Raw genomic sequence first — 20,644 nt, 5'->3', positions numbered from 1 at the left:
CAGCCGCGGTCCTCACCCAATCGCCGGGACGCGCACGAGTCACATGACCGTGTCAACTCGAACACTCACGTGCTTCGGACTTCGCCGACCGAACAATTGTGCGAAGTACCGCGCCTCACCGCGCGGTCTTCCACTCGGCTTCGGGCACGATACAAGCGAACACAGCTGTCTTGGCGGCAGGCAACGACTGCCGAACCTATCTATACCAGAAAGGCGTCGAAGCTTAGGCGGACCCGGACCAATATGACTCGGAATTTCAACACGCAGCGCTATCCGCCATCGGCCTCACCGGAGAACGTGCGACGGCCTCGGAACGACGGAACGCGGCAGGCCAGTTGAGGGGAGGAAGGACAGGAATTGCGAGAAGCTGCTGATGCGCCTCGCGGGAATTATCCGAGATCGGGAAGTTTTCACCAACTCGAGTCATTTTGCATCGGCCGTGCGCCGCCCTACCTACCGTATATATACCGAAACGTACCTACAGTTCGGGGACTTTCGCCCACATCAGGAGCAGAGCCCTTGCAGAGCCCACACTTTGCATACAATACCAGAACAATCAGACCAGAAAAACCTTGAGAAATCTTTGAGAAATCCCTTGAAAAGACCATCTCCTTGCGTGACTACTTCTGAGAAACACTTGTGAAAAGCCTGACGAGCTGCCGCGGTCGAGGAACTAGCGCTACTTCGCGAACTTCCAAAACTCGTCTATTTGTTGGCACTATATATTCCCTAGCAATACAAAAACACGGACTCGCTGCGCTTCTGGCGAAGTAACTGTCTCGTCTTTGGGTTGTTTGTGTGGTCGTTTGGCGACTGTTGAGCGATCTCTTGCCACCTTAGGCGCGCTACTTCTCAGAAGCGTACGATCCCATCATCTGGAGCCCACCGCGAGGGAATATATTTGTGCTTGACGTGTAGTCGAGTGACAGACCGTTGGGGTGACTTCTAGCGAAGTATCCTGTGTACTTTCGAGTACCACCATCGAGACAAAGTCTTAGTAGAGAACCACAAAAACGGCTCCTGGACGAAAATCCAACCTCGAAGCCGAACAGCCTGACTGGGACAGTACCTTAACTGGCCGGTCGCAGCGAAAAGCTAGAGAAAGAGCCCGTTTAGCCGCAGTCGACGCCGCGAAGCAATCAAAGCGCGCTCAAGCTAGACAACTAGAGACACAGTCCTCTCAGACTGCCTCAACCTTGCTGCCCTTACCTGGCGCGTTCCCAGAATCCCCACCTCATCATTCTACTGTTACTCGTCCTCCTACACCTATCACAACTCCCACTCGTGGTACTTCAACCACTCCAGATCCTCATACACTCGGTGCAAATCGCACTACTTCTACCGCTTCGTCTCTTACTCCTCTTACAACTTCTCCTGCGCACTCTGTGCCAGCCTCTCCAGTTCCTAGTCTATCTGAATTGATTCCTTTGCGTCCTCTATCTGTTTCTTCCAACCACTCTCCCGATATAACTACTGAACCGACCGTTGAACCCGAAACTTCTCTCCGTACAGTTACTGTCCAGAATCCAGCTACCGAACACTCTACTATAGATACTATGACTCGTCACTACTCCCACACGGCGAGCGACGCGCCCCGCTTCGAAGAGGAGCGGGACGTGCTCAACCTCCCGACCATCCTGCGAGACCTTCTCGCGTACATGAAAGATCATGGTCTCACGACCTTCGAGCAGCAGCGTGCTAAGATAGCCCTGCACGCCAAAGATCGCCATGTACGCGCCCTTTGGGAACAACTCGGCGCTGCGCCGGAGATTACCAACTGGGAAGAGCTAGAAACAGAGATACTTGCTCGCTACCCCGAGATAGCAGGCGGCCAGACAGGTACGCTCGCGGAACTGCACAAGATCTGCGCGCAATACCGAGGCCTGACTGCCGAAGATGGGGCGCGTGGAAATGCTTTCCTCCGTCGCTTTGAGCCAACGGCTATGCTGTTGATTAGAGGGACTCATAATATCACGAACTTTGAGCTGTGTTCGCGACTCGCGTCCGTTTGCAGCTCTGAGCTTCTGAACACGCTCGACACCATCCTCACTGGGAGAGCCAGCCGGTTGCTGGTCCCGGGTGCAGCGAATGTGGAAGCGGAGGAGGGCGACGCAGCTGTCCCGGTGGAACGCCCCATCAACACGTCTATCGTGGAGGGTGGCTACCGCTGGCAGGACGTGGCCTTGTGCATGAGAGAAATTTGGAAGCGCGCGTACACGGCATCCGCTCATGGGCTCGGAGGTTTGTACCCTTCTAAGGGTGACAGCCGAATCGTCGAGTCCCCGGATTCCAACTCGAGAATTGTGAAATTAGAACAAGAGCTACATGAACTGTCCGATCGCACAACAAAGCAAGGTCGCGAGACTAAGGCAGAACTTCGTAGTCTTCAGACCGAAGTGAAGGCCGAAATTTCGCAAGGCATGCAGAAGAGTGACCGCACGTTCGATATGATACAACAGACCATCCAACGTCTGACCAACCAGCTCGCGCTGTCCAACCAAGGGGTTAGCGCTCCTGGACCGGCGGCGGCTGGAGCTCCACCGAATTTTGGGAATGCTCGTCCCAACTATCCCGGTGCTATGAACAGGCCGTTAAACCAGTTTGGCGGGGGCGGTCGTAATTATCAACGGCCGGCCCTCACTTGCAATTGGTGCGGACTGCCTGGACACATTATGAGCAACTGCTATGACTATCAGAACCTTGTCAAGTCGGGCGAAGTTGTAGCCGACGAGACAGGTACGATACGCGCTAAGTCGGGGGAAGTGATTCCTCGCCGCACTGGGCCGTTGGATAGCCATATGAGAGAGAAATGGCAGCAGATCAAGTCGCAGTCTACTAATACGTACGCTACCACGTCGTATATACAGAATGCCGGACTAGCTGCTGACGATACAAACTGGAACGCTGGAGTTGCGAACCCGGAGTTCGTGCTGGACAGCGGGTATACGGGAAGCGCGTCTTATGCCCCTTACGAGCAGAGCGAGCCCTACTACCCGACGTCGCAAGCGCACCGTCCGCCTGAGCAGTACAACGTTGCTGGCTCGTCGGATCAGCCTCGGCAGGGTTTTTGAGGAGTTCAGGGATTCGCGCCCAGCATCCCTACCAGCGCTGGGGGCGCGATGAGAACCCACAGCAATCAGCGCCCGTTATGATACAAAATATGAACAATTCTTTAGCAAACAGCGCACCGCAAGGTGTGCCGGATAAAAGCTCGAACTCGCGGCCTGCCCCGCCTCGTCAGGACGGGAAGGCGCACCCTTTTAGAGATATAGCCGACGTACGCTTTGTACCACGAGATCAAAGACCTGCAGCGCTTCCGGTGAAACCGAGCTCACCTCCGCAAGGAGCCAGCAAGGATAATCAGAAGGCGGCCGCGGCCGCGAAGCCGCAGGCTCCGGTACAGCGAGCGACGGACCCCGAGAACGTACTCAATAAACTACTTGACACTCAGAGCCATACCTCCGGAATTTCGCTGCGCGATATTTTGGGGGTCAGCCCTATGCTGCAGGACCTGCTTCGGAAGGCTCTTACGCGCCGTACCGAGGTAGTGGAGAACTTTGGGCAATTGTTTTACAAGAACCTAATCAGAGAAGCCTATCAGACTAAACAGCTGGATTATTCGAACGGCATCCGACCAAACCTGGACGCAGCGTCTGACTCAACTGAGCCAGTTGTGCCGGTGGATTGGAAGGCCTTGAGAAACGAGCTAATTACCACCACTGTGGAGCTGCCCTCGCATCATGCCGAGAAAGTCCCTATCGGTTCCTTCGTGCAAGTCGACGCTACTTTGGAGGTTTACCAAAGCCTCACTGAGCGCGAGAAAGCGGGGGTAACCTTTGCGGGAGACTCGACTGGCTCGTTAAGGACAGTGTGGCCCAATGTGAATAAAAATGGTTCGGACGAAGGCATATTGGATAGTGGCTCCCAAATCGTGTCAATGTCGAAAGACTGCGCGCGCGACAAGGGCGCTTCATACGATCCTACCGTAACTATCCGGATGCAGAGTGCCAATAACCAGATCAACTCGACGTTGGGCCTAGCGCGCAATATCCCGTTTGATTTCTCGGGCATCACGATATACCTTCAGTGCCACATTTCGGACACCAATGCGTTCAGAATATTATTGGGGAGACCTTTTGATATGCTGTGCGAGTCGGTGGTCTCGAACGACCGGTTTGGCAACCAAGAAGTGACGATTACTTGTCCGAACACGGGCAATAAAGTTACTATGCATACATATCCAAGGGGCACTGTACCCGAACATGTACGCGCCGAGCCGGGTTTTCCGAGCGCTTCTGCGAACTGATTCCTAGTCTCGAGGATCAGGGAGAAGCGGCACTACAGATCGAGATGGATGAGAACGGCGAAATAGCGATAACGAGCGTACACTACCCAGAAAATTCAAAAACATATGATAGAACAGCGCTACAGACGGCTTTCTTGCTGGCTTCATTGGAGGCTGGGCATGGAGGCGAAGGCGAAGAGTGGGACACGCTGAGGAGCTTCCTACACGTCGAACCGCCCGGCGACGCCGAAAAGGCGGAGCACGAAGACGTCCTGAATAATCAGACTACAGAGAAAACGAGCTCAGAGAAACCAGCCAGTACCACCGTTCAGTACGATCAAGCGCTAAAGAACGCAGCGGATTCCCTGCCGCCCGCGTCAGTGCTGGCTGCGAAATACAAACCCGTCGCGCTCAAGGTGCGACCGGTATATGAGACACTGCCCCAGAAATTTAGAATAATCAGAAAAATCGTGGGCGATCCTGAGAAGGACATGCCGCCGCTACCAACTCATCCGCCGGATTTTACTCCTACCGGGAGGTACACGGCGGAGCGGAAGGCAGCGGTTGACAAAATGTATGAGGACGGCTTCTTGACTGAAGAAGAATTGAAGCTGGTTCATTATATATACATGATACACGATAAAGCTTTCGCTTGGACGGACGAAGAGCGGGGGTGCTTTCGGGAGGATTTCTTTCCGCCAGTAGACATCCCTGTGGTTCCCCACAAGCCTTGGGTGGAGCGTAATATCCCCATCCCTCCTGGCTTGTACGAGCAAATTTGTGATATCATTCTGAAGAAGATTAAGGCCGGAGTTTACGAGCCTTCGAATTCTTCCTATCGCTCGAAATGGTTTTGCGTAGTAAAGAAGGATGGGACGAGTCTCCGACTCGTACACAGTCTTGAACCGCTTAACGCAGTGACTATCGCGCATTCAGGCGTGCCGCCGGCGACCGATGGCCTTGCCAATTGGTTTGCGGGGCGCGCGTGCGGTGGAATATTAGATTTATTTGTCGGATACGACGAGCGCCTCCTCGCTGAGGACTCGCGCGACCTCACGACATTTCAAACCCCATTTGGAGCGTACCGGCTCAGGACCTTGCCCATGGGCTGGACCAACGCCGTCCCCATATTCCATGACGACGTAACCACGATCTTACAACCGCTGATACCGGACATCACGATCCCTTACATCGATGATGTGCCGATTCGCGGCCCCCGGACGCGGTACGAGCTCCCAGATGGGGGATACGAAACCATACCTGAGAATCCTGGAATAAGGCGTTTTGTGTGGGAACACCTCAACAACGCGAACCGAGTGATTCAACATATGGAATATTCAGGTGGAACCTTCTCGGGAACTAAGTCCTGGATCATAAGCCCTGAGACAGTAGTGGTCGGCCACCGCTGTACTTATGAAGGCAGGCGTCCCGAAGACAAGCGCGTAGATGTGATACAGAATTGGGGGCCGTGCAAAGACCTCTCGCAGGTCCGGAGCTTTACCGGCTTGACCGGAGTGTACCGTATGTTCATACGCGACTACGCTACGATCGCGGACCCCTTAGTGAGACTTACGAGAAAAGATGTACCTTTTGTCTGGGAGTTACCGCAGTCTTTTGCGCAAGAAGCGCTCAAGAAGGCGCTTCTCGAAAGCCCGCCGCTACGGCCAGTTGACTATAAGATGGAATGGGACACCATACTTGGCGTCGACACCTCTTATATGGCCGTGGGGTGGTTTATACAACAGACAAACCCGGAGAACGAGAAAGAATTCTACTACTGTCGCTTTGGGTCCTTGCTATTAGACGAACGTCAGGCGCGATTTTCGCAGCCGAAGCGTGAGTTATTCGGTGTGATGCGTGCTTTACAGAGCGCGTACTACTGGTTAGCAGGATGCCGCCGACTGACAGTGGAGACTGATGCGAAGTTCATCAAAGGGATGCTCAGTAACCCAGGAAGCGGTCCCAATGCGACCGTGAACCGATGGATTGAGCAGGTCCTTTTCTTTCACTTTAAATTGAGACACGTTCCGGGACGATCCCATGCCATCGCAGACGCCTTGTCGCGCCGGCCTGGGTTTCCCGGGGACCCACCGCAAGAAAAGAGCGAAGAAGATGACGATGAGCCGCAAGGACTTGAAGGCTTCGAAGTGAAGGATGGGGGTGTCGATGACACCCTCCCTTTCGAGGAGTTCAAGGACCAGATCGACACGCGAGGAGGGTACATATACTCCGAGTACGTCGGGACAGCTGCGAAGGACCTCTTTCCGAGGCAGCAGCTGGCGAAACAGCTCTTCCTCGAATTTAAGGAAGACTGGCTCAACCCCACGATCGATCAGACGTCCCCCGGCGTCTTCGTCTTCAACCAAGCCTTACTGGGAAGGAAAGCGCGCACCCGCGCTCAGATTCCCGACCCTCTCGAGAACTTGAATGACGAGGAGACGCTGGCAAAGTACCGAGAATTGCCGCGCTCCGACGAGCATATTGAGCTAGATGAAAAACTATGGGAATTACTCGACTATTTCAACTGGAACGCAGTCGATATTAATCCTATCCTCTGGGACGAGCTAGCTGTCTTAGCCGCCGACTACCGCATGACCAAAACCGGTCGTATATACAGGAAGTTGGCACATGGCGAGACTGCCTTGCTGATCTGGCCGCGCGACCGATGGTTCGTTATGGACGCGGCCCACGCAGCTGGCTTGCACAAGGGTTTTGAAGAGCTACATTCCCTCCTATCCCAGCGCATGTGGTGGCCGGGTATGGAAGAAGATATCAAGAATTACTTGGAGACCTGTGATACTTGCGGGGGAAGGGCGCCAAGGCCTGAGAACCTGCCAACGCAGCTGTACCTCAGCAACGGGGTCCTCTCCGTGTCTCTGAACAACGACACCACCGCGGTCGTCGTGGCTGGGAGACACCACTTGGAGCGCGAATTAAAAGAGAAATATGATATACAACCGGCGGATGCAAAGCGGGTAGCTGCTTTAGTGGTCGCCGACATGGCTGAACGAGCCAGGAGGCCCGCCGCAATACCCGAGGCAACTGAGCTAAACAATTCTGAGTCTTTCCCCTGGGGAATGACTCAGGAATTGCCGGCTTGGGCCGTGGAGAAACCCTTGCCTAATGGGGCAGCTCGCGATACGCGTGATTTCACGTACGAAATCGAGAATGCGCTGCGGGAAACGCACGAGTTCAACGAGTTGCGTGCCAAGCAATTGAAGGACTCGGGTGTAGAAGAATCGAGCGAGACCTACGCCATGTTTATACACACTCCAGATCCTCTGTCCTCTTTTGAAGACCGCGTGGTTGAGGCTACGCCTCCCAAACGCGATCCCAAGAAGGAGGGCTTGGACCGGGACTTAGCGAACTGGCTTGAATGGATCCGCAACCCGGACCTGCGCACCAACGAGAAAGCTTATGAGAAAGCGGTACCCATCGCGGAGCGCTTGAAGGATAAATTCTTCGCCTCCGGACGGAAACTATATAGAGAAAACAAGATAGGCGTGCCTCAGTTGTACGTGCCTAAGGATCAGAGGATGGAGATGCTGCACCAAGCCCATGACAGCTTGGGGCATCGAGGGGTATATGCCACTCAGCGTCTATTAGACCTCAGGTTCTACTGGCCCGGTCTCGAGGACGATGCCGAGTGGTTTGTGCAGACTTGTCAACCTTGTCAAGAGCGCCTTAAGGCGCTAGCACGAATTCCACCGGTAATAACCTTCACGCCGTCGCTGTTCCAAGTTATACATGTGGATACTATGCATATGACGCCGGCTTCGCGCGGTTTCAAGTATATTATTCATGCTAGAGATAGTCTTACGAACTGGATCGAAGGGCGTGCCTTGCGCGTCGAAAACGCGGTCAGTGTCGCTAAGTTCATACTCGAAGAGATAATATGTCGATGGGGCTGTCCGGAGGAGCTGGTTACCGACAATGCTTCGCTTATGAAGTCTGCCATGCGGTGGATTTCGAGGGAGTACGGTGTAAAGCACGTCCGGATCTCAGCCTACAATTCACAAGCCAACGGCAAGGTGGAGCAGGTACACTGGGACATCCGTCAATCGCTCGCAAAGGCGTGCGGGGGACAGTTGAACAAGTGGTTCCATTACCTCCATTTTGTATGGTGGGCGGACAGAGTGACTATCCGGAAGCGTTTGGGGGTGTCGCCTTATTTCCTAGTAACGGGTGCGCACCCCATCCTTCCGCTCGACCTGGTCGAGTCGACCTGGCTGGTTGATTACCCCGGTCGTGCCTTGTCGCTGGAAGAGCTTATTGGCTTGCGAGCGAAGGCGCTGGCAAAGCATCACGCTGAAATTGATGCCGTGCGCTCGCGCATTGACAAGGAGAAGTTAGAGTGACTAAGAAAATATGAAAGAGAGTATGGAAACGTCATCAAGCTACTGGACTTTAAGCCCGGGAGCTTGGTGCTGGTGCGTAACACCAAAATTGAGAAATCACACAGCGATAAACTTGCGCCTCGATACCACGGCCCCATGGTAGTCATAAGACGCACCACCGGGGGATCGTACATCCTGGCTGAGTTGAACGGGACAGTATTCCAAAATAAAGTTGGAGCTTTCAGGGTACTTCCCTATCGCTCGAGAACGTCGATCGTCCTGCCCGAGAACGTACACGACCTCATTGACCTGTCTCCGGCTGAGCTGGACGATCTTCTGCGCTCGCAAGAGCCAGTAGACGCCGAAGCTGCCGAAGTTGGCCCGGAGGAGTTGGCAGGGATGGATGACGATGTATTGGCTGAAATCACAGAGAAAATGCCTGAGAGATTAGACCGGGATGTGTCCTTCCCAGAAGAACGCGTCCGGCCAGAGGGCGACTCGCTCGGGACAGTTGAACCTGGAGACTCGTCCTCTGTTGACGGGGACTCGGCAACGGCCGATGGCCATAATGATGGTAACCCCTTTAAGGAGGCCCTTCCGGAGGAGCCTGACAAGGAGATGTCGCCTGAGCCTGAAGCTGGCGCACCGAGGCGGTCAAGCCGGAAGGCTCGCCCTGGCGCAGAGATGAGAGAAAAAGGCGGAAGAGAAGCGATCATGAAGCGCCTGAAGTAGAGGGGAGCCTTGCTGGTCTCCCACTCGCGGACCGGAGCGTTGTTGTTCATACGCGCAACTGGTTCGTAGACTCCAAGGGGAGCGATCGCTTGCCATGCAAAACAAACATGACATTGGTCGCGTAACCGAAGCTACGCGCCTTTTCTACGAAACAACGAGAACTCGGTAATTACGCGTACGCTAATCGGTATCTAAAGGTCCGAGTACGGTAATTGCCACACAGCCAGACAACCCGCGCGCCGTGGAAACACGGATAGACTTAAACTAAAACACAGAAGGCACTCTAGTGTGCCGGAAGTAATAAAAGAGTCAGGAAGCGGGAGAAGAGAAACAAGAGAGAAGAAGCTACGCCACTTTGAGGCGATAACAGCGGAAGGTCTACTCCTCAGCCTCCTTGGCAGAGGTGCGCGTCGAGCGGCTCTTGCGAGCGCGGCTAGCAGAGCGGGACGCGGGGACCTCAACCGCGGGGACATCGACCTCCATCGCGACGGGAGCGTCGCCGGCGGTAGGCTCGACCGGGACAGCAGAGCTCGACGCCTCCGCGTTCGCAGAACCGGGCTTCTTGTCGGCCAAGAAGCGCTCCCGCTCCACGGTCTCCAAGATGTGGCGGGACTCGGGAGAAGCGCCGCGGATGTCACGGACGCGGTCGTAGTCGGCTTGGTATGGACCTTCGTCCATCCCCTGACGGCGGGAACCCGGCACGTCAGCCTCCTCAGACTAGTGAGAATTATGAGCAATAGAGAAGACATTGAGATAAAAGCGCGCTCACCGGATCCCGACGGAGGTGCTCATCCCGGCGAATCGCCTTCCGAAGCAGACTCTGAAGGTCCTGGCGGGCGCTGTCGAGCTTCTCGTGCGAGGCGAGTAAGCACCCGATGAAGGCGGAGCTGGTGTTCAGATGGTCTGTGACCTCCCGAAGGGCGTGGTACAGGCTGTCCTGGTGGAGGTCGCCGTTGCCGTACTGGTCGGTGGAAACCACCTGAGCGCGCGCCCAGATCTCCTTCGACGTATCAAAGGAGCGCTGCGCGCCGATGCCCAACGTCTGCTCGATCAAGCGAGAACCGTTGACGCCCGCGAAAGCAAGGCCGGTGCGCCCGAAGTGCGCGACGCCGGTGTCGGAGACGTCGAAGATCTGCACCTGCGCGGACGAGTCAGTGAGACAGTTCGGCGCAGGAACTGCTTGAGATACATACCTTCGAGGGAGGTGCGTCCGTGCTGGACTCAGCCGAGCGCTTCGAAGGGACAGAGGGGGTGGAGGGGTCGTCAGCGGACACCTTCTCCTTTTTCTTGCCTCGCTTCGCCTTTGCAGCTGTCGCAGACGCGGCAGCAGCGGCAGTCGAAGAAGGTTGAGCGGCCGCGGAAGTCGCCAAGGCGGGATCTACGAAGTCCGTGGCGGCGACAGCGGGATCGGCGGGGGCAGCCATGCTGGCAGCCGGTGCCGTAGTCGCTTCGACCCCGGTCATGGCGCTACCGGATGGCCTCGAACCTGCCTGAGTCGCCTTGATCTAAGAGATACATGAGCAAAACGAGAATATAAGCGTAAGAACACCACGCACCTGCGTCATGGCGTTCTGCAGGGTCGTCAACATCGCGTCGAGACCATGATAGTATTGGTCGGTCGTCTCGTGCGGACCCACACTCCGCTTGGCGATGATAACGATGTTCATGGCCGTTGACACCACGTTATACTGGGCCAGACAGAGCGGAGACGTAGTGATGACCTGACAACGATGTCAATTGAGCGAAAGAGACAAGACAGCTGCATACGCACTCCGATATCGTCCAGTATTGCCGCGCAGGCAGCCTTGTGCATGGGGTACGACGCAGCGACGTTGACATCGTTCATGTCATACGACATGGCCTGCAGCATCTTCTGCTGGGACGAGAGAACCTCGCGATCGCAGCCGAAGAGCGCCAAGAGGCGAGGACGCATCGTGGGGCCGGCGGTGAAGGAGAGCTTCGACATCTGCTTGTTGACGTTCTGACGAGTGAACGGGAGGGCCATGGTGGGCACTTCGTTGTCGTCCGCTGCTGTCCCGTCCCCTTATAAATGAAAAAGCGAGAAAAATGAGAGATCGCCGACAGGAAAATTTCCCTGGCCATGTGTCAGCCTGAGACTTCGTGACCGCTGCTGGTCTCACCCGCGCATCGGCGAGGGCGCCGATTTCTTTGGTGTGGGGGAGATGCCCGGTGGTCTAGAGCATTGTCAATCGGTCGGACAGAGAGAAAACTTTTTTTGCGCTGCGCTACACGGCTAAGAGCCGCGGAAGCAAGTTGAACTTCGGCAATAGCCGGCAGTCACGTTCACGCCACGCGAGCTCGGAAGATGAACCAGCGACGAAGTAAGAGCAATTCATGAGAAGCGGGGCTTCATTTTTCGCGCTTTCAGTACGGAAATTGGGTCCTTATTCCAAGAAATAAACTACTCTAGAGTAGAAACAAGAGATAAAGCAAGAAATTTAAAAGAGATAGCTATAACGTCAAGAAAAATCAAGCCGGCGCCTCAAAGCGCTTTCCCCTTCAGTAAAGCCCCTTATCCCAAGGAGGCGTAGGAGGGCGGGTGTTCCGTGAATGCCAAACCTGGGCAGGAGTAGGACGACCTGTAAAAGAAAGCGTCAGAAAATCAAGAAGAGCCGTGGAAAATAGAGAAAGAGCATACCAAAGAGCATGGAGGAGCTCTCCGGCGATGGCGCCGGAAGCGACTGCTCCGGGACGACGAGCGCGTCGAGCGGAAGACGACGCAGCCGGACAGGCAACGCGTCCGAAGGTCCGCTGTCCGCATGATCCAACGCCTCAGGCGCAGGGCCGGAAGCCTCGTTCCCAGACGCCTCGGGCGAGAGGGAGAACAGGCGAGACGTGTTCGCCGGGAGCGCTTGCAGCGCCTCCAGCAGCAGTTCCGGCCTGTTGAGGGGCGACCACTGGGGCGCCACCGAGGTAGCCGAGAACGGCGACGCGGAACCGACCTCGGGGAGGGTCGCGGAAACCGGAGGGGAACCCGGAGAGTCAGGAGGAGAGCTAATGCGCATGTGAGCACGCTTGCACGGCGGCAAGGGCGTGCCGAAGACGCTGTCTTCCTCCGACTCGCTCTCTGCGTCGGCGTGAGAGGGGACTGGAGCGTCGTCCTGCTCGTCCTCGCTCTCGACGTCCGCCTTGTCGATGCTGGCGGTAGGCGTAGGCGACTTACGACGACGCTGAGCCCTTGCCGCCCTCGCCGAGATACCCTAGCGAAAACTCAGTACCACAAGTGCGAATGTAGATGGAAAACTCACCTTGCGACGCGACGTCGAAGGCGGCGGCGTCTCCGCGCCGCGTCGACGAGCTTGCGACCGACGCCCGGCGAAGCCGCGCTCAGCCTCGCTGGCGGGACCGCACTCCCCCAGCGTCAGCTCGCCGTACCCTAGGCGCTCTGCGACTACCGCTACGTGGTCCGCAGGCAGCCGAGGCGCGTTGCGCAGCTTCTCGAACTGGGTCGAAGGCGTTAACAATGGAAAACAGCGAAAAACTAGAGGACTTACCATGTCCTGGTTGCTTCGACGAGCGGCGGCGATTTTCGCCTCTCCTCGAAGCTTCTCGTCCGCGTGCTGGAACGTCAGCGCGACGGGATTCAGAAGGAAACTAGAAAACTGTCAGCAGGAACAATAGCGAGAAATGCGAGGTACTTACTCGGGGCGAGGAACGCTGGCCGCGCCGTAGTACTTAGCGGCCGGGTCGGTCGCGCGAATGCAATCGTACAGGAAGTACAGGCATGCGGCAACCACCGGATCCGGCGCGAAATCGGGGTCGTCGGCCTCGGACTCGCCAGCGACAAGAATGGCGGCCAGTGCGTGCTACCACGCCGCGTGAGCGCCTAAGAGAATAAGAGAGAACAGAATCACCTACCAGCTTCTTCAGAACGAATTTTTGGCGGGAACCCTTGCGCCCCAACGCCCACACGATATTCTCAGTCGTGGGGGCGCGGTTGTTGAGCCCCGCCGCCGAGTGGAACTCCCAGTTGATGGAGTCCAGCTTGGAGCCGTATGCTTGATGGCTTTTACGCGCCGAGCGATGCGCCAGCGTGTCGGTGGGCGCCATGGCTGCTGTCTGCATCAGTAGGGGCGCGTGGCGTCGCGGAGGCACGTACGATGTACCGTGAACGTTGAGAGCAAGATGTAGAAGGCACGAGGCGCGGGAAGTCGACATATAAGCATCGCCGGCGCCGTCGATCCGATCGAGCAAGCTTAAACTACGGGAATCACCGAAAACCAGAAACACACCAACCGAGAGAGAAGAGACTGTCGTCGCAGTCGACTCTACGGCGTATGCCGTAGGGTAACAACGCCGATTCATCTCCACTGCTAAGAGAGAATGACCGGGGACGGTCAAGATCTTGGTGTGGGGGAGATGATGCGCCTGGCGCTGAAAAACGCATTTTTGTGCCCAATATCAGAGCGATATGGCGTCTTTAACTGGCGTGACCATAAGGACTCGTATATACCTTACGACGTCGTGACTGTACAACGGGCGCGTCGTAGGTATTTTACCGAGCTATTATCAGAGAGACACTGTTTAAAAGGGCCATTTGGGAGGCATCTGACCGAGAATATACCCAGAAGACACTTCGAGGACCACTTAGAGCTCCCTTAGCCTTTCCTACCCTGGGATGTGCGACGGGGATGACATCTATTGGCTCTTAGAAGGGGAATCATCCGGGCAGTAGGCGTACCTAGCGTGCTGCTCACCCATGTCGAACACCATCCTCGCTCGGTCTTATCGCTTGTCAATTTGGGCTACTGGACAGTTGTATCTATGAGGTAGCAAGGTGCGAGGACCTCATAGGACCGCAGCCGCGGTCCTCACCCAATCGCCGGGACGCGCACGAGTCACATGACCGTGTCAACTCGAACACTCACGTGCTTCGGACTTCGCCGACCGAACAATTGTGCGAAGTACCGCGCCTCACCGCGCGGTCTTCCACTCGGCTTCGGGCACGATACAAGCGAACACAGCTGTCTTGGCGGCAGGCAACGACTGCCGAACCTATCTATACCAGAAAGGCGTCGAAGCTTAGGCGGACCCGGACCAATATGACTCGGAATTTCAACACGCAGCGCTATCCGCCATCGGCCTCACCGGAGAACGTGCGACGGCCTCGGAACGACGGAACGCGGCAGGCCAGTTGAGGGGAGGAAGGACAGGAATTGCGAGAAGCTGCTGATGCGCCTCGCGGGAATTATCCGAGATCGGGAAGTTTTCACCAACTCGAGTCATTTTGCATCGGCCGTGCGCCGCCCTACCTACCGTATATATACCGAAACGTACCTACAGTTCGGGGACTTTCGCCCACATCAGGAGCAGAGCCCTTGCAGAGCCCACACTTTGCATACAATACCAGAACAATCAGACCAGAAAAACCTTGAGAAATCTTTGAGAAATCCCTTGAAAAGACCATCTCCTTGCGTGACTACTTCTGAGAAACACTTGTGAAAAGCCTGACGAGCTGCCGCGGTCGAGGAACTAGCGCTACTTCGCGAACTTCCAAAACTCGTCTATTTGTTGGCACTATATATTCCCTAGCAATACAAAAACACGGACTCGCTGCGCTTCTGGCGAAGTAACTGTCTCGTCTTTGGGTTGTTTGTGTGGTCGTTTGGCGACTGTTGAGCGATCTCTTGCCACCTTAGGCGCGCTACTTCTCAGAAGCGTACGATCCCATCAACGCTGGTGAGATGGCTCAGGAAATCGGTCCAAGTCGCCAAGCACATAAGCACCGCCCCTAGTCGGTACTGAACTCCCATCGATAGATAGCCTTCGCCATCAGGAATGGGAGCAACAGTTCCGGCATATACATCAAGACGTGGATCCACCAATTCTCTAGATTGCCCAGCGTGTCATTGACGACACTGTCCACACAGCTAACGACTCCCGCTGCAAAAAGCATCTCTGTGACGTGGATGCTGATAGTTGTCAAAAGTAGGGTATAGAGGGGCGAGTCTGCCTCCTCCCATGGGTGGACGGTTTGCCTCGCGTCCACGCTTTTGGTCCGCCTTCCTATTCGGGAAGAACTTTCCCACGCCGCTCCGGGGGCGTCCGTATTTATCCTTACTGTACATCTCTTTTCCCTCAGTCGCTATTCCACTAGCAGGAAGACTGAGGTCTTGCGCGTCCTGCGCTTCTTTAGCTCGTGAAAATAGTAACGGTCGAAGAGCATTTGTACCAGTAGGTGAAGTCAACGAGGAAGAGGGCGAGGTAGCAAAGGGTGCTAGGGGGAAACGTGGTCAGGCGGTTTTGCCAACGTAGAAGGACCATCACTCACGACAGCACCATCAGCGCTTAATCTCGGTCGCGCATCCTCCCTCGAATAGTGGCCCCGTACGCTATTCCACAGCTCGGCGTTGTGATGTGCCATGACCTGCATGTACTCGCTCTCGTTCGTGAGCGGCGGCGACTGCCATTTCATGAGCGTCGCGAGCGCAGAGCGACCAGAATTTAAAGTCTCCCCAGCGAAGTCGACATGAAGAGTGATATCCATGAAGTCGGGCGCATGTTCGACTTTCCCACATATCTTCCGGATAGCGGAGCTGCGGTATAACGGCTATTCTGTGCGTCAGCTCGGCTTGTTGCTCGGGGAGAAAGTCACTAACAGTCTGTAGACGCTCACCTCGCCGAAACGCTGATCAAAGAGTTCCCCTTGGTTGCGTGGGGCGGATAGGGTTGTTCCTGTTTAGGGACCTCGCCCGAATAACTCCTTTCCTTTCCTTTCCCTGCCGGCCCCACTGGACACAGGACACACGAGATTCTCCAGAAGAGCGTGAAGAATGATGTGCGTTCCTTCGACCCGCTCCTTTTCATCGTTGCCTACCCCGGATCCTCGCGCACTTCGCCGCAGTCCGCGAGCGTTACGACTCCAATAAGACGTTCGCAAGTCGGTCAGATCATTGACGTTGTATGAGAGCGCAGGGAGTACCACGCGTGAGTGTGATAAGAAGGCAAACACAGATAAATAAATTTCTTCCATTGATTATCGTCTGAATCAGGACAGCTATTCCACATGCTAGAATGTATAACAAGCAATACAGGAAAGAGAGATCCATAAAGCGTAGGTGCTACGACGAAATAGGGTACGTGTAGGTCGCAGCAGCAGGCGCGGCAACTGTAGGCAGTCAACGTGAACGAGGCAGCGACAGCAGAGTAAGCAGAGATAATAAGTTAGGTCCAGTGGTAAGGATAGCCTCAGTGGTAAGGAGAGCCGGTCGCGAGAGACGTCCGCTGCGTAGGGGCGGAAAAGCGGACGTGCATAAAGTAGGTCGGTGAGCCAAAGGGGAGGGTGAGGGCAATATGGATAGGAGGACGGAACGTGCCAGATGGAGCGTACGTATGATACAATTATACAGTGGCAGCAATGGACGGTGGTGGCGCGAGAGCGAACGAGACACGTTTACGAGCGAAGGTGCGCTCATTAGCTGCAGGGTTGCTCAGTAAGCCTGCCGGAGCGTGTAAGGGGAGATGCCTCACTTACATGAGGTCTGCGCGGCGTAGATGATTGCGCAGAATAGATTCCTCGACAGCGCCAAGCGTTGCCGCCGTCGCCTTCGTGTCAATCACGGAGGTGAGGTACACGTAGAAGGGCCGCTGCACGGGAGAGTGCTGGCGCAGGATCTCCTTGAAGTGCTGCTGGAAGTCTGCGAGGCGCTGGTGAGTTCTCGCCGACACCACCTCAATGCGTGGCGTACACTTCGTCGCGGTCGCCAGATTGTTTGGCCGCTCGCCAAAGCTGGGTACCGAATCGCGAATTTTGACGCCGCGATTCAGCTTGGTCTGGAGTAGATCGCCTATGGGTCTGTCAGGCGAAGCGGCTTGGCTGCGACGCCAAAGAACGTACACTTGTTGAGGAACAAAATGATCTGCGTCCGTGCAAGCAACTTGCATGAGACAACCGATCTCCACAGGAGATAACTATCTTCCAGCCGGTTCACCCTTCGGTCTTCGGCCAGTTTCTCGTCGAAACAGGAGACTGTTATTAGATGAGGACGAGTTTCCAGGGACGAAACGGGTAAATGAACATACTTGGTCTGCGAGGGGGCCGGGTCGGCCGGATTAGGACGCGTTGGGATCGCAGGGTTGCAAAGGATCAACTCACGCAAGGAAGATGATGGCATCGACTGTGGCGTGAAGGGTTAGAGGTGACTGAAGGCGTGCACTGGGGGCGATGCTTACCATCATCAAAATACGGGTACCAGGCGGCGCGCTGCACGTCAATCGGCGTCAGCTATGCAGATCCGAGGGTACGAATGCTACTTACGCTGCTCCTGGTGCCGCCTACGTCGAAGAAGCGCCATTCCTGCCCGGCCGTGCGTCCTGTGCGAGTGTAAGCTCGACGCGTGCGAAGTACATCGACCAATCACACGCACCGACTTCAAACATGAACTTGTGCTCCTGAACGCCAACCGTCCGCAAGCGGGCGCGCACGATGTCGGCATCGGTGGGGTCGTACCCGCGAGCTGCGATCCTGTCCGAGTCGTTGAGGAAGCTGCGAGGTGTTAGACGCGCTGTCACCCGCACGAGATGGGCGACACTCACAACCCCGGGCCATCTTCTATCCGCGACCGTCGCCGATCGAGCATGGCGCGCACCGCTGGGTCATTCCATAGCGCCCGCATGTCGTCCCGGCACGATGCGATCGTGTCCAGTATCTGCGCGTCGACTTGCTTCTGCAGCTTCATCGCCGCATCAGCACGAGCGTCTGGTACGCCCCCGCGGCGGAAGCGATCCAGCGCAGACTTCCAGCCGTTGGTTGAGTTGATGGAGAACTCTTGCAAGACGCCTCGCGGTGCGGGAGAGCCAGCGGCGGCCATGTCGTCGAAGGGCGCCGCGGTGTGTACGTCCGTGGTGTACATCTCCTTGGACTGGTCCCCGAGGCGGCGCTCTAAGTCCTTCTGTACCCGCTTGAGCGGCGCAAGGCGGGTACGTAGCGCGCGGTGCGTGTCGGTGAAGGGGATTGATGGTCGAGACGGCTGGCGCGAATGCCGGCGTCGAGGTGGGTCACTGTCATCGCTGGGGGAATCGGGCCGGGTGGCGGCAGCGATCTCCTTCGCCAACATGTCCAGTATACTGTTGACATTCCGGACGAGGTTCAAGTGAATGACAGAGCGCCATGCATCGCGGTCCTCGAGCCATTGTCGGCGTGAATACTGCAGCTGGAAGTCTGTGATGCTTGGCGTCAGCGAGCGCGTGCAACTCGGGGTCGAAGCCCGCACTTTTCAGCGTCGCGGTCTTTCCGGACTCGCTCTGGCCTGCGCAAGTCGTATCAGCGCTCTGCAATCAATTGCTATGCGCAGGACGCACCGAGGAGGAGCAGCTTTACCGCCTTCTTCTTGCGCTTCTCTGCCTCCCGCTCCTGCCTGATCTCGTCGTCAATCATGTCACTAATGCGGCGCGCTTCTGCCTCCGCGGCCTCGCGTGCGCGGCGCTCCTGAGGGGTCTCATTCGGTGGGGGCGCGATCGCGCGCGTGAGAGGGTCCTCATCCTCGTACTGCTGGCCCATCGTGAGTGGTGGAGGGAGGGAGAGAGGGTCGATGCTGTGTGTTTGAAGACCATCAAATAGCGCCGTTCAGATCACGGTACCAGGGGCAGAGCCTGTGATTTGCAATAGCGCGCATGCGAGCGGCTGATGCTTGATGGCGCCGGGCGCTGGCCGGAGCTGCGCCTTGTTCGAGATGAATGACTCAGCGGTCAGAGGCTCTCTTCCTCCCTCGGACGTCGGCTCGACTGTTGCAAGAGGCCTTGGCCCAGGTTTCTACACATTGTATCGGAAGGGCTGCATCACAATGGGCTAGAGTTTGCGCTGGAAGGGGATCGCTGTATGAAGGCGACGCGCCACGTAAGTTCAAGTCCATAGCCCACAAGTAAGTATGGATGGGAAGCGTGGTGGAGTGCAGACCTTTGCCGTGAAACACTTCGTCCCATTCCTGCCGCTAATTCGCCGCTCGTCGCCCGGAGCCACGGATGGCTGGGCGTGATACGCTCATCAGGACTCATCGCACTGAACTGAGATGAAAGGCGGTGCATGCGAGTCGTATGTCTTCGCGTCCACGCTCGCTTTCGCCTCGAGATCGACCGCAAGTCCCTCCGTAGTCCCCACCTCACATCAGGGATACCTACCGGCCCATCAGGCGCCACCGGACGCACGTTAGCTTCGGGGGTATCTGATCTTGGCCTCAAGAATCCAGGACCGATAGCAAAGTAGTACCCTGCTTGCGACAGTCCATTCAGTGGTGCTGAGTCCAGTGATCGCGGCGATGAGAACGACCAGCGGGCGTCGGATGATGGCAGGCGCCGGATAAGGTCGATATGCGAGGTGCACGAGGCCCAACACCGGCGGTACACCCGAAGAAGAACAATAGAATGGACAGATCCGACACCCACGCGAAAGCCTTGATTGCGACAGGCGGGACGTCCCATGCATCGTTGATGGTACTGGCGTAGGCTGCATATCACGACCCGTACCAACATATCTCTACGGTAAGAGAGATGGCAGTCAGGCGATGAGCGTCATCGCGGTCCGTCTGGGTCGTATGAGAGTTTGCCGCAATATGGAGCCCACTACAGTTGACCAGTCGGGTGACCTCGAGGTCGTCCACCCCAGGAGCGAAGGCGTATCACCGAAGCGCTGGAAGGAGGTCGACAGTCCAATGATCAAGACGCATCCAGGTGGCCCGAGAACCCTAGTCCCGAAGTAGAGTGATGGCTCCCCGGGGTGACCTTCACTGAGTACTAAGCAGTACAGGCAGTGTGCGTGTGGTGATACGAAGGCGAGCGCGGATCCTCCAACTACACGAATCACCTGCGAGGGCCTGTAAGAGGAAAGCGGTGCGCGGAGGAGCGGATTACCGTAGTCGCGGGAGATGGACAGGTCGCAGGCTGGTCGTTGAATGTGCCGTTCTGCGAGGGGATAGCAGGCGGACTAGGATGCTTGCGGACAGCATAACAAGCGAGGCGGTGCGAGGTTCCTGTATTGTCCTTGCTTAGCGTATAGTTAGTAGACATACCGACGAAAGGACGTCCGCAAGACCGGAAACAGTCCGCCATCGCCGGAGGAGATATGGAGTGCAGCGCGAGACCGAGCTAGAGTGGCGGAATGGCGAATGTTGCGGACTTGAAAAGACCCTTTGCAAAGCTTCAATAGGCCGTATTGAAGAAGAATGACATTGTCGGAGACGCAAGGTGTTCGTCGTCGCAATCGCGAGTCCGTCGTTGTCGGTAAACCATATACAGAGTATGCAAGATACAGTCATGACCATCACTGAGTCGCGAT

At 56.3% G+C, this 20,644-nt stretch overlaps 5 protein-coding genes across 5 annotated transcripts; all 5 read right to left on the bottom strand.

The window, feature by feature from the left end:
• Positions 1-9,732: 9,732 nt before the first annotated feature.
• SCHCODRAFT_02515151 (uncharacterized protein) lies at positions 9,733-11,359 on the bottom strand (the record flags this gene model as incomplete). Its single annotated transcript, XM_003028083.1, has 5 exons — positions 9,733-10,071; positions 10,124-10,492; positions 10,548-10,859; positions 10,911-11,075; positions 11,126-11,359. 5 exons carry the CDS (start codon positions 11,357-11,359, stop codon positions 9,733-9,735), a joined length of 1,419 nt encoding a protein of 472 aa, XP_003028129.1.
• Positions 11,360-11,874: 515 nt separating this feature from the next.
• Positions 11,875-14,601, bottom strand: SCHCODRAFT_02514371 (uncharacterized protein; the record flags this gene model as incomplete). The annotated part of the gene is made up of 10 exons (XM_003028082.3): positions 11,875-11,954; positions 12,014-12,575; positions 12,624-12,818; positions 12,870-12,969; positions 13,018-13,181; positions 13,234-13,427; positions 13,482-13,749; positions 14,073-14,120; positions 14,244-14,339; positions 14,464-14,601. The coding sequence occupies 10 exons, from the start codon at positions 14,599-14,601 to the stop codon at positions 11,875-11,877; spliced, it is 1,845 nt and encodes a 614-aa protein (XP_003028128.2).
• Positions 14,602-16,513: 1,912 nt separating this feature from the next.
• Positions 16,514-19,013, bottom strand: SCHCODRAFT_02074082 (G-alpha-domain-containing protein). The gene is made up of 11 exons (XM_003028081.2): positions 18,676-19,013; positions 18,588-18,623; positions 17,911-18,535; positions 17,742-17,860; positions 17,633-17,688; positions 17,548-17,578; positions 17,471-17,492; positions 17,398-17,402; positions 17,213-17,344; positions 17,064-17,162; positions 16,514-17,012 (listed from the first exon to the last, which is right to left on the bottom strand). The coding sequence occupies exons 1-11, from the start codon at positions 18,872-18,874 to the stop codon at positions 16,846-16,848; spliced, it is 1,491 nt and encodes a 496-aa protein (XP_003028127.1). The 5' UTR covers positions 18,875-19,013; the 3' UTR covers positions 16,514-16,845.
• On the bottom strand, positions 18,805-20,074 carry SCHCODRAFT_02074004 (uncharacterized protein). The gene is made up of 2 exons (XM_050341691.1): positions 19,271-20,074; positions 18,805-19,188 (listed from the first exon to the last, which is right to left on the bottom strand). Exons 1-2 carry the CDS (start codon positions 19,840-19,842, stop codon positions 19,056-19,058), a joined length of 705 nt encoding a protein of 234 aa, XP_050198241.1. The 5' UTR covers positions 19,843-20,074; the 3' UTR covers positions 18,805-19,055.
• SCHCODRAFT_02513932 (uncharacterized protein) lies at positions 19,868-20,418 on the bottom strand (the record flags this gene model as incomplete). The annotated part of the gene is made up of 2 exons (XM_003028080.2): positions 19,868-20,173; positions 20,221-20,418. The coding sequence occupies 2 exons, from the start codon at positions 20,416-20,418 to the stop codon at positions 19,868-19,870; spliced, it is 504 nt and encodes a 167-aa protein (XP_003028126.1).
• Positions 20,419-20,644: the final 226 nt, after the last annotated feature.

Source organism: Schizophyllum commune (assembly GCF_000143185.2).
Source record: "Schizophyllum commune H4-8 unplaced genomic scaffold SCHCOscaffold_11, whole genome shotgun sequence".
Classification (NCBI taxonomy): domain Eukaryota; kingdom Fungi; phylum Basidiomycota; class Agaricomycetes; order Agaricales; family Schizophyllaceae; genus Schizophyllum; species Schizophyllum commune.
This window is presented reverse-complemented; position numbering and strand designations above follow the sequence as displayed.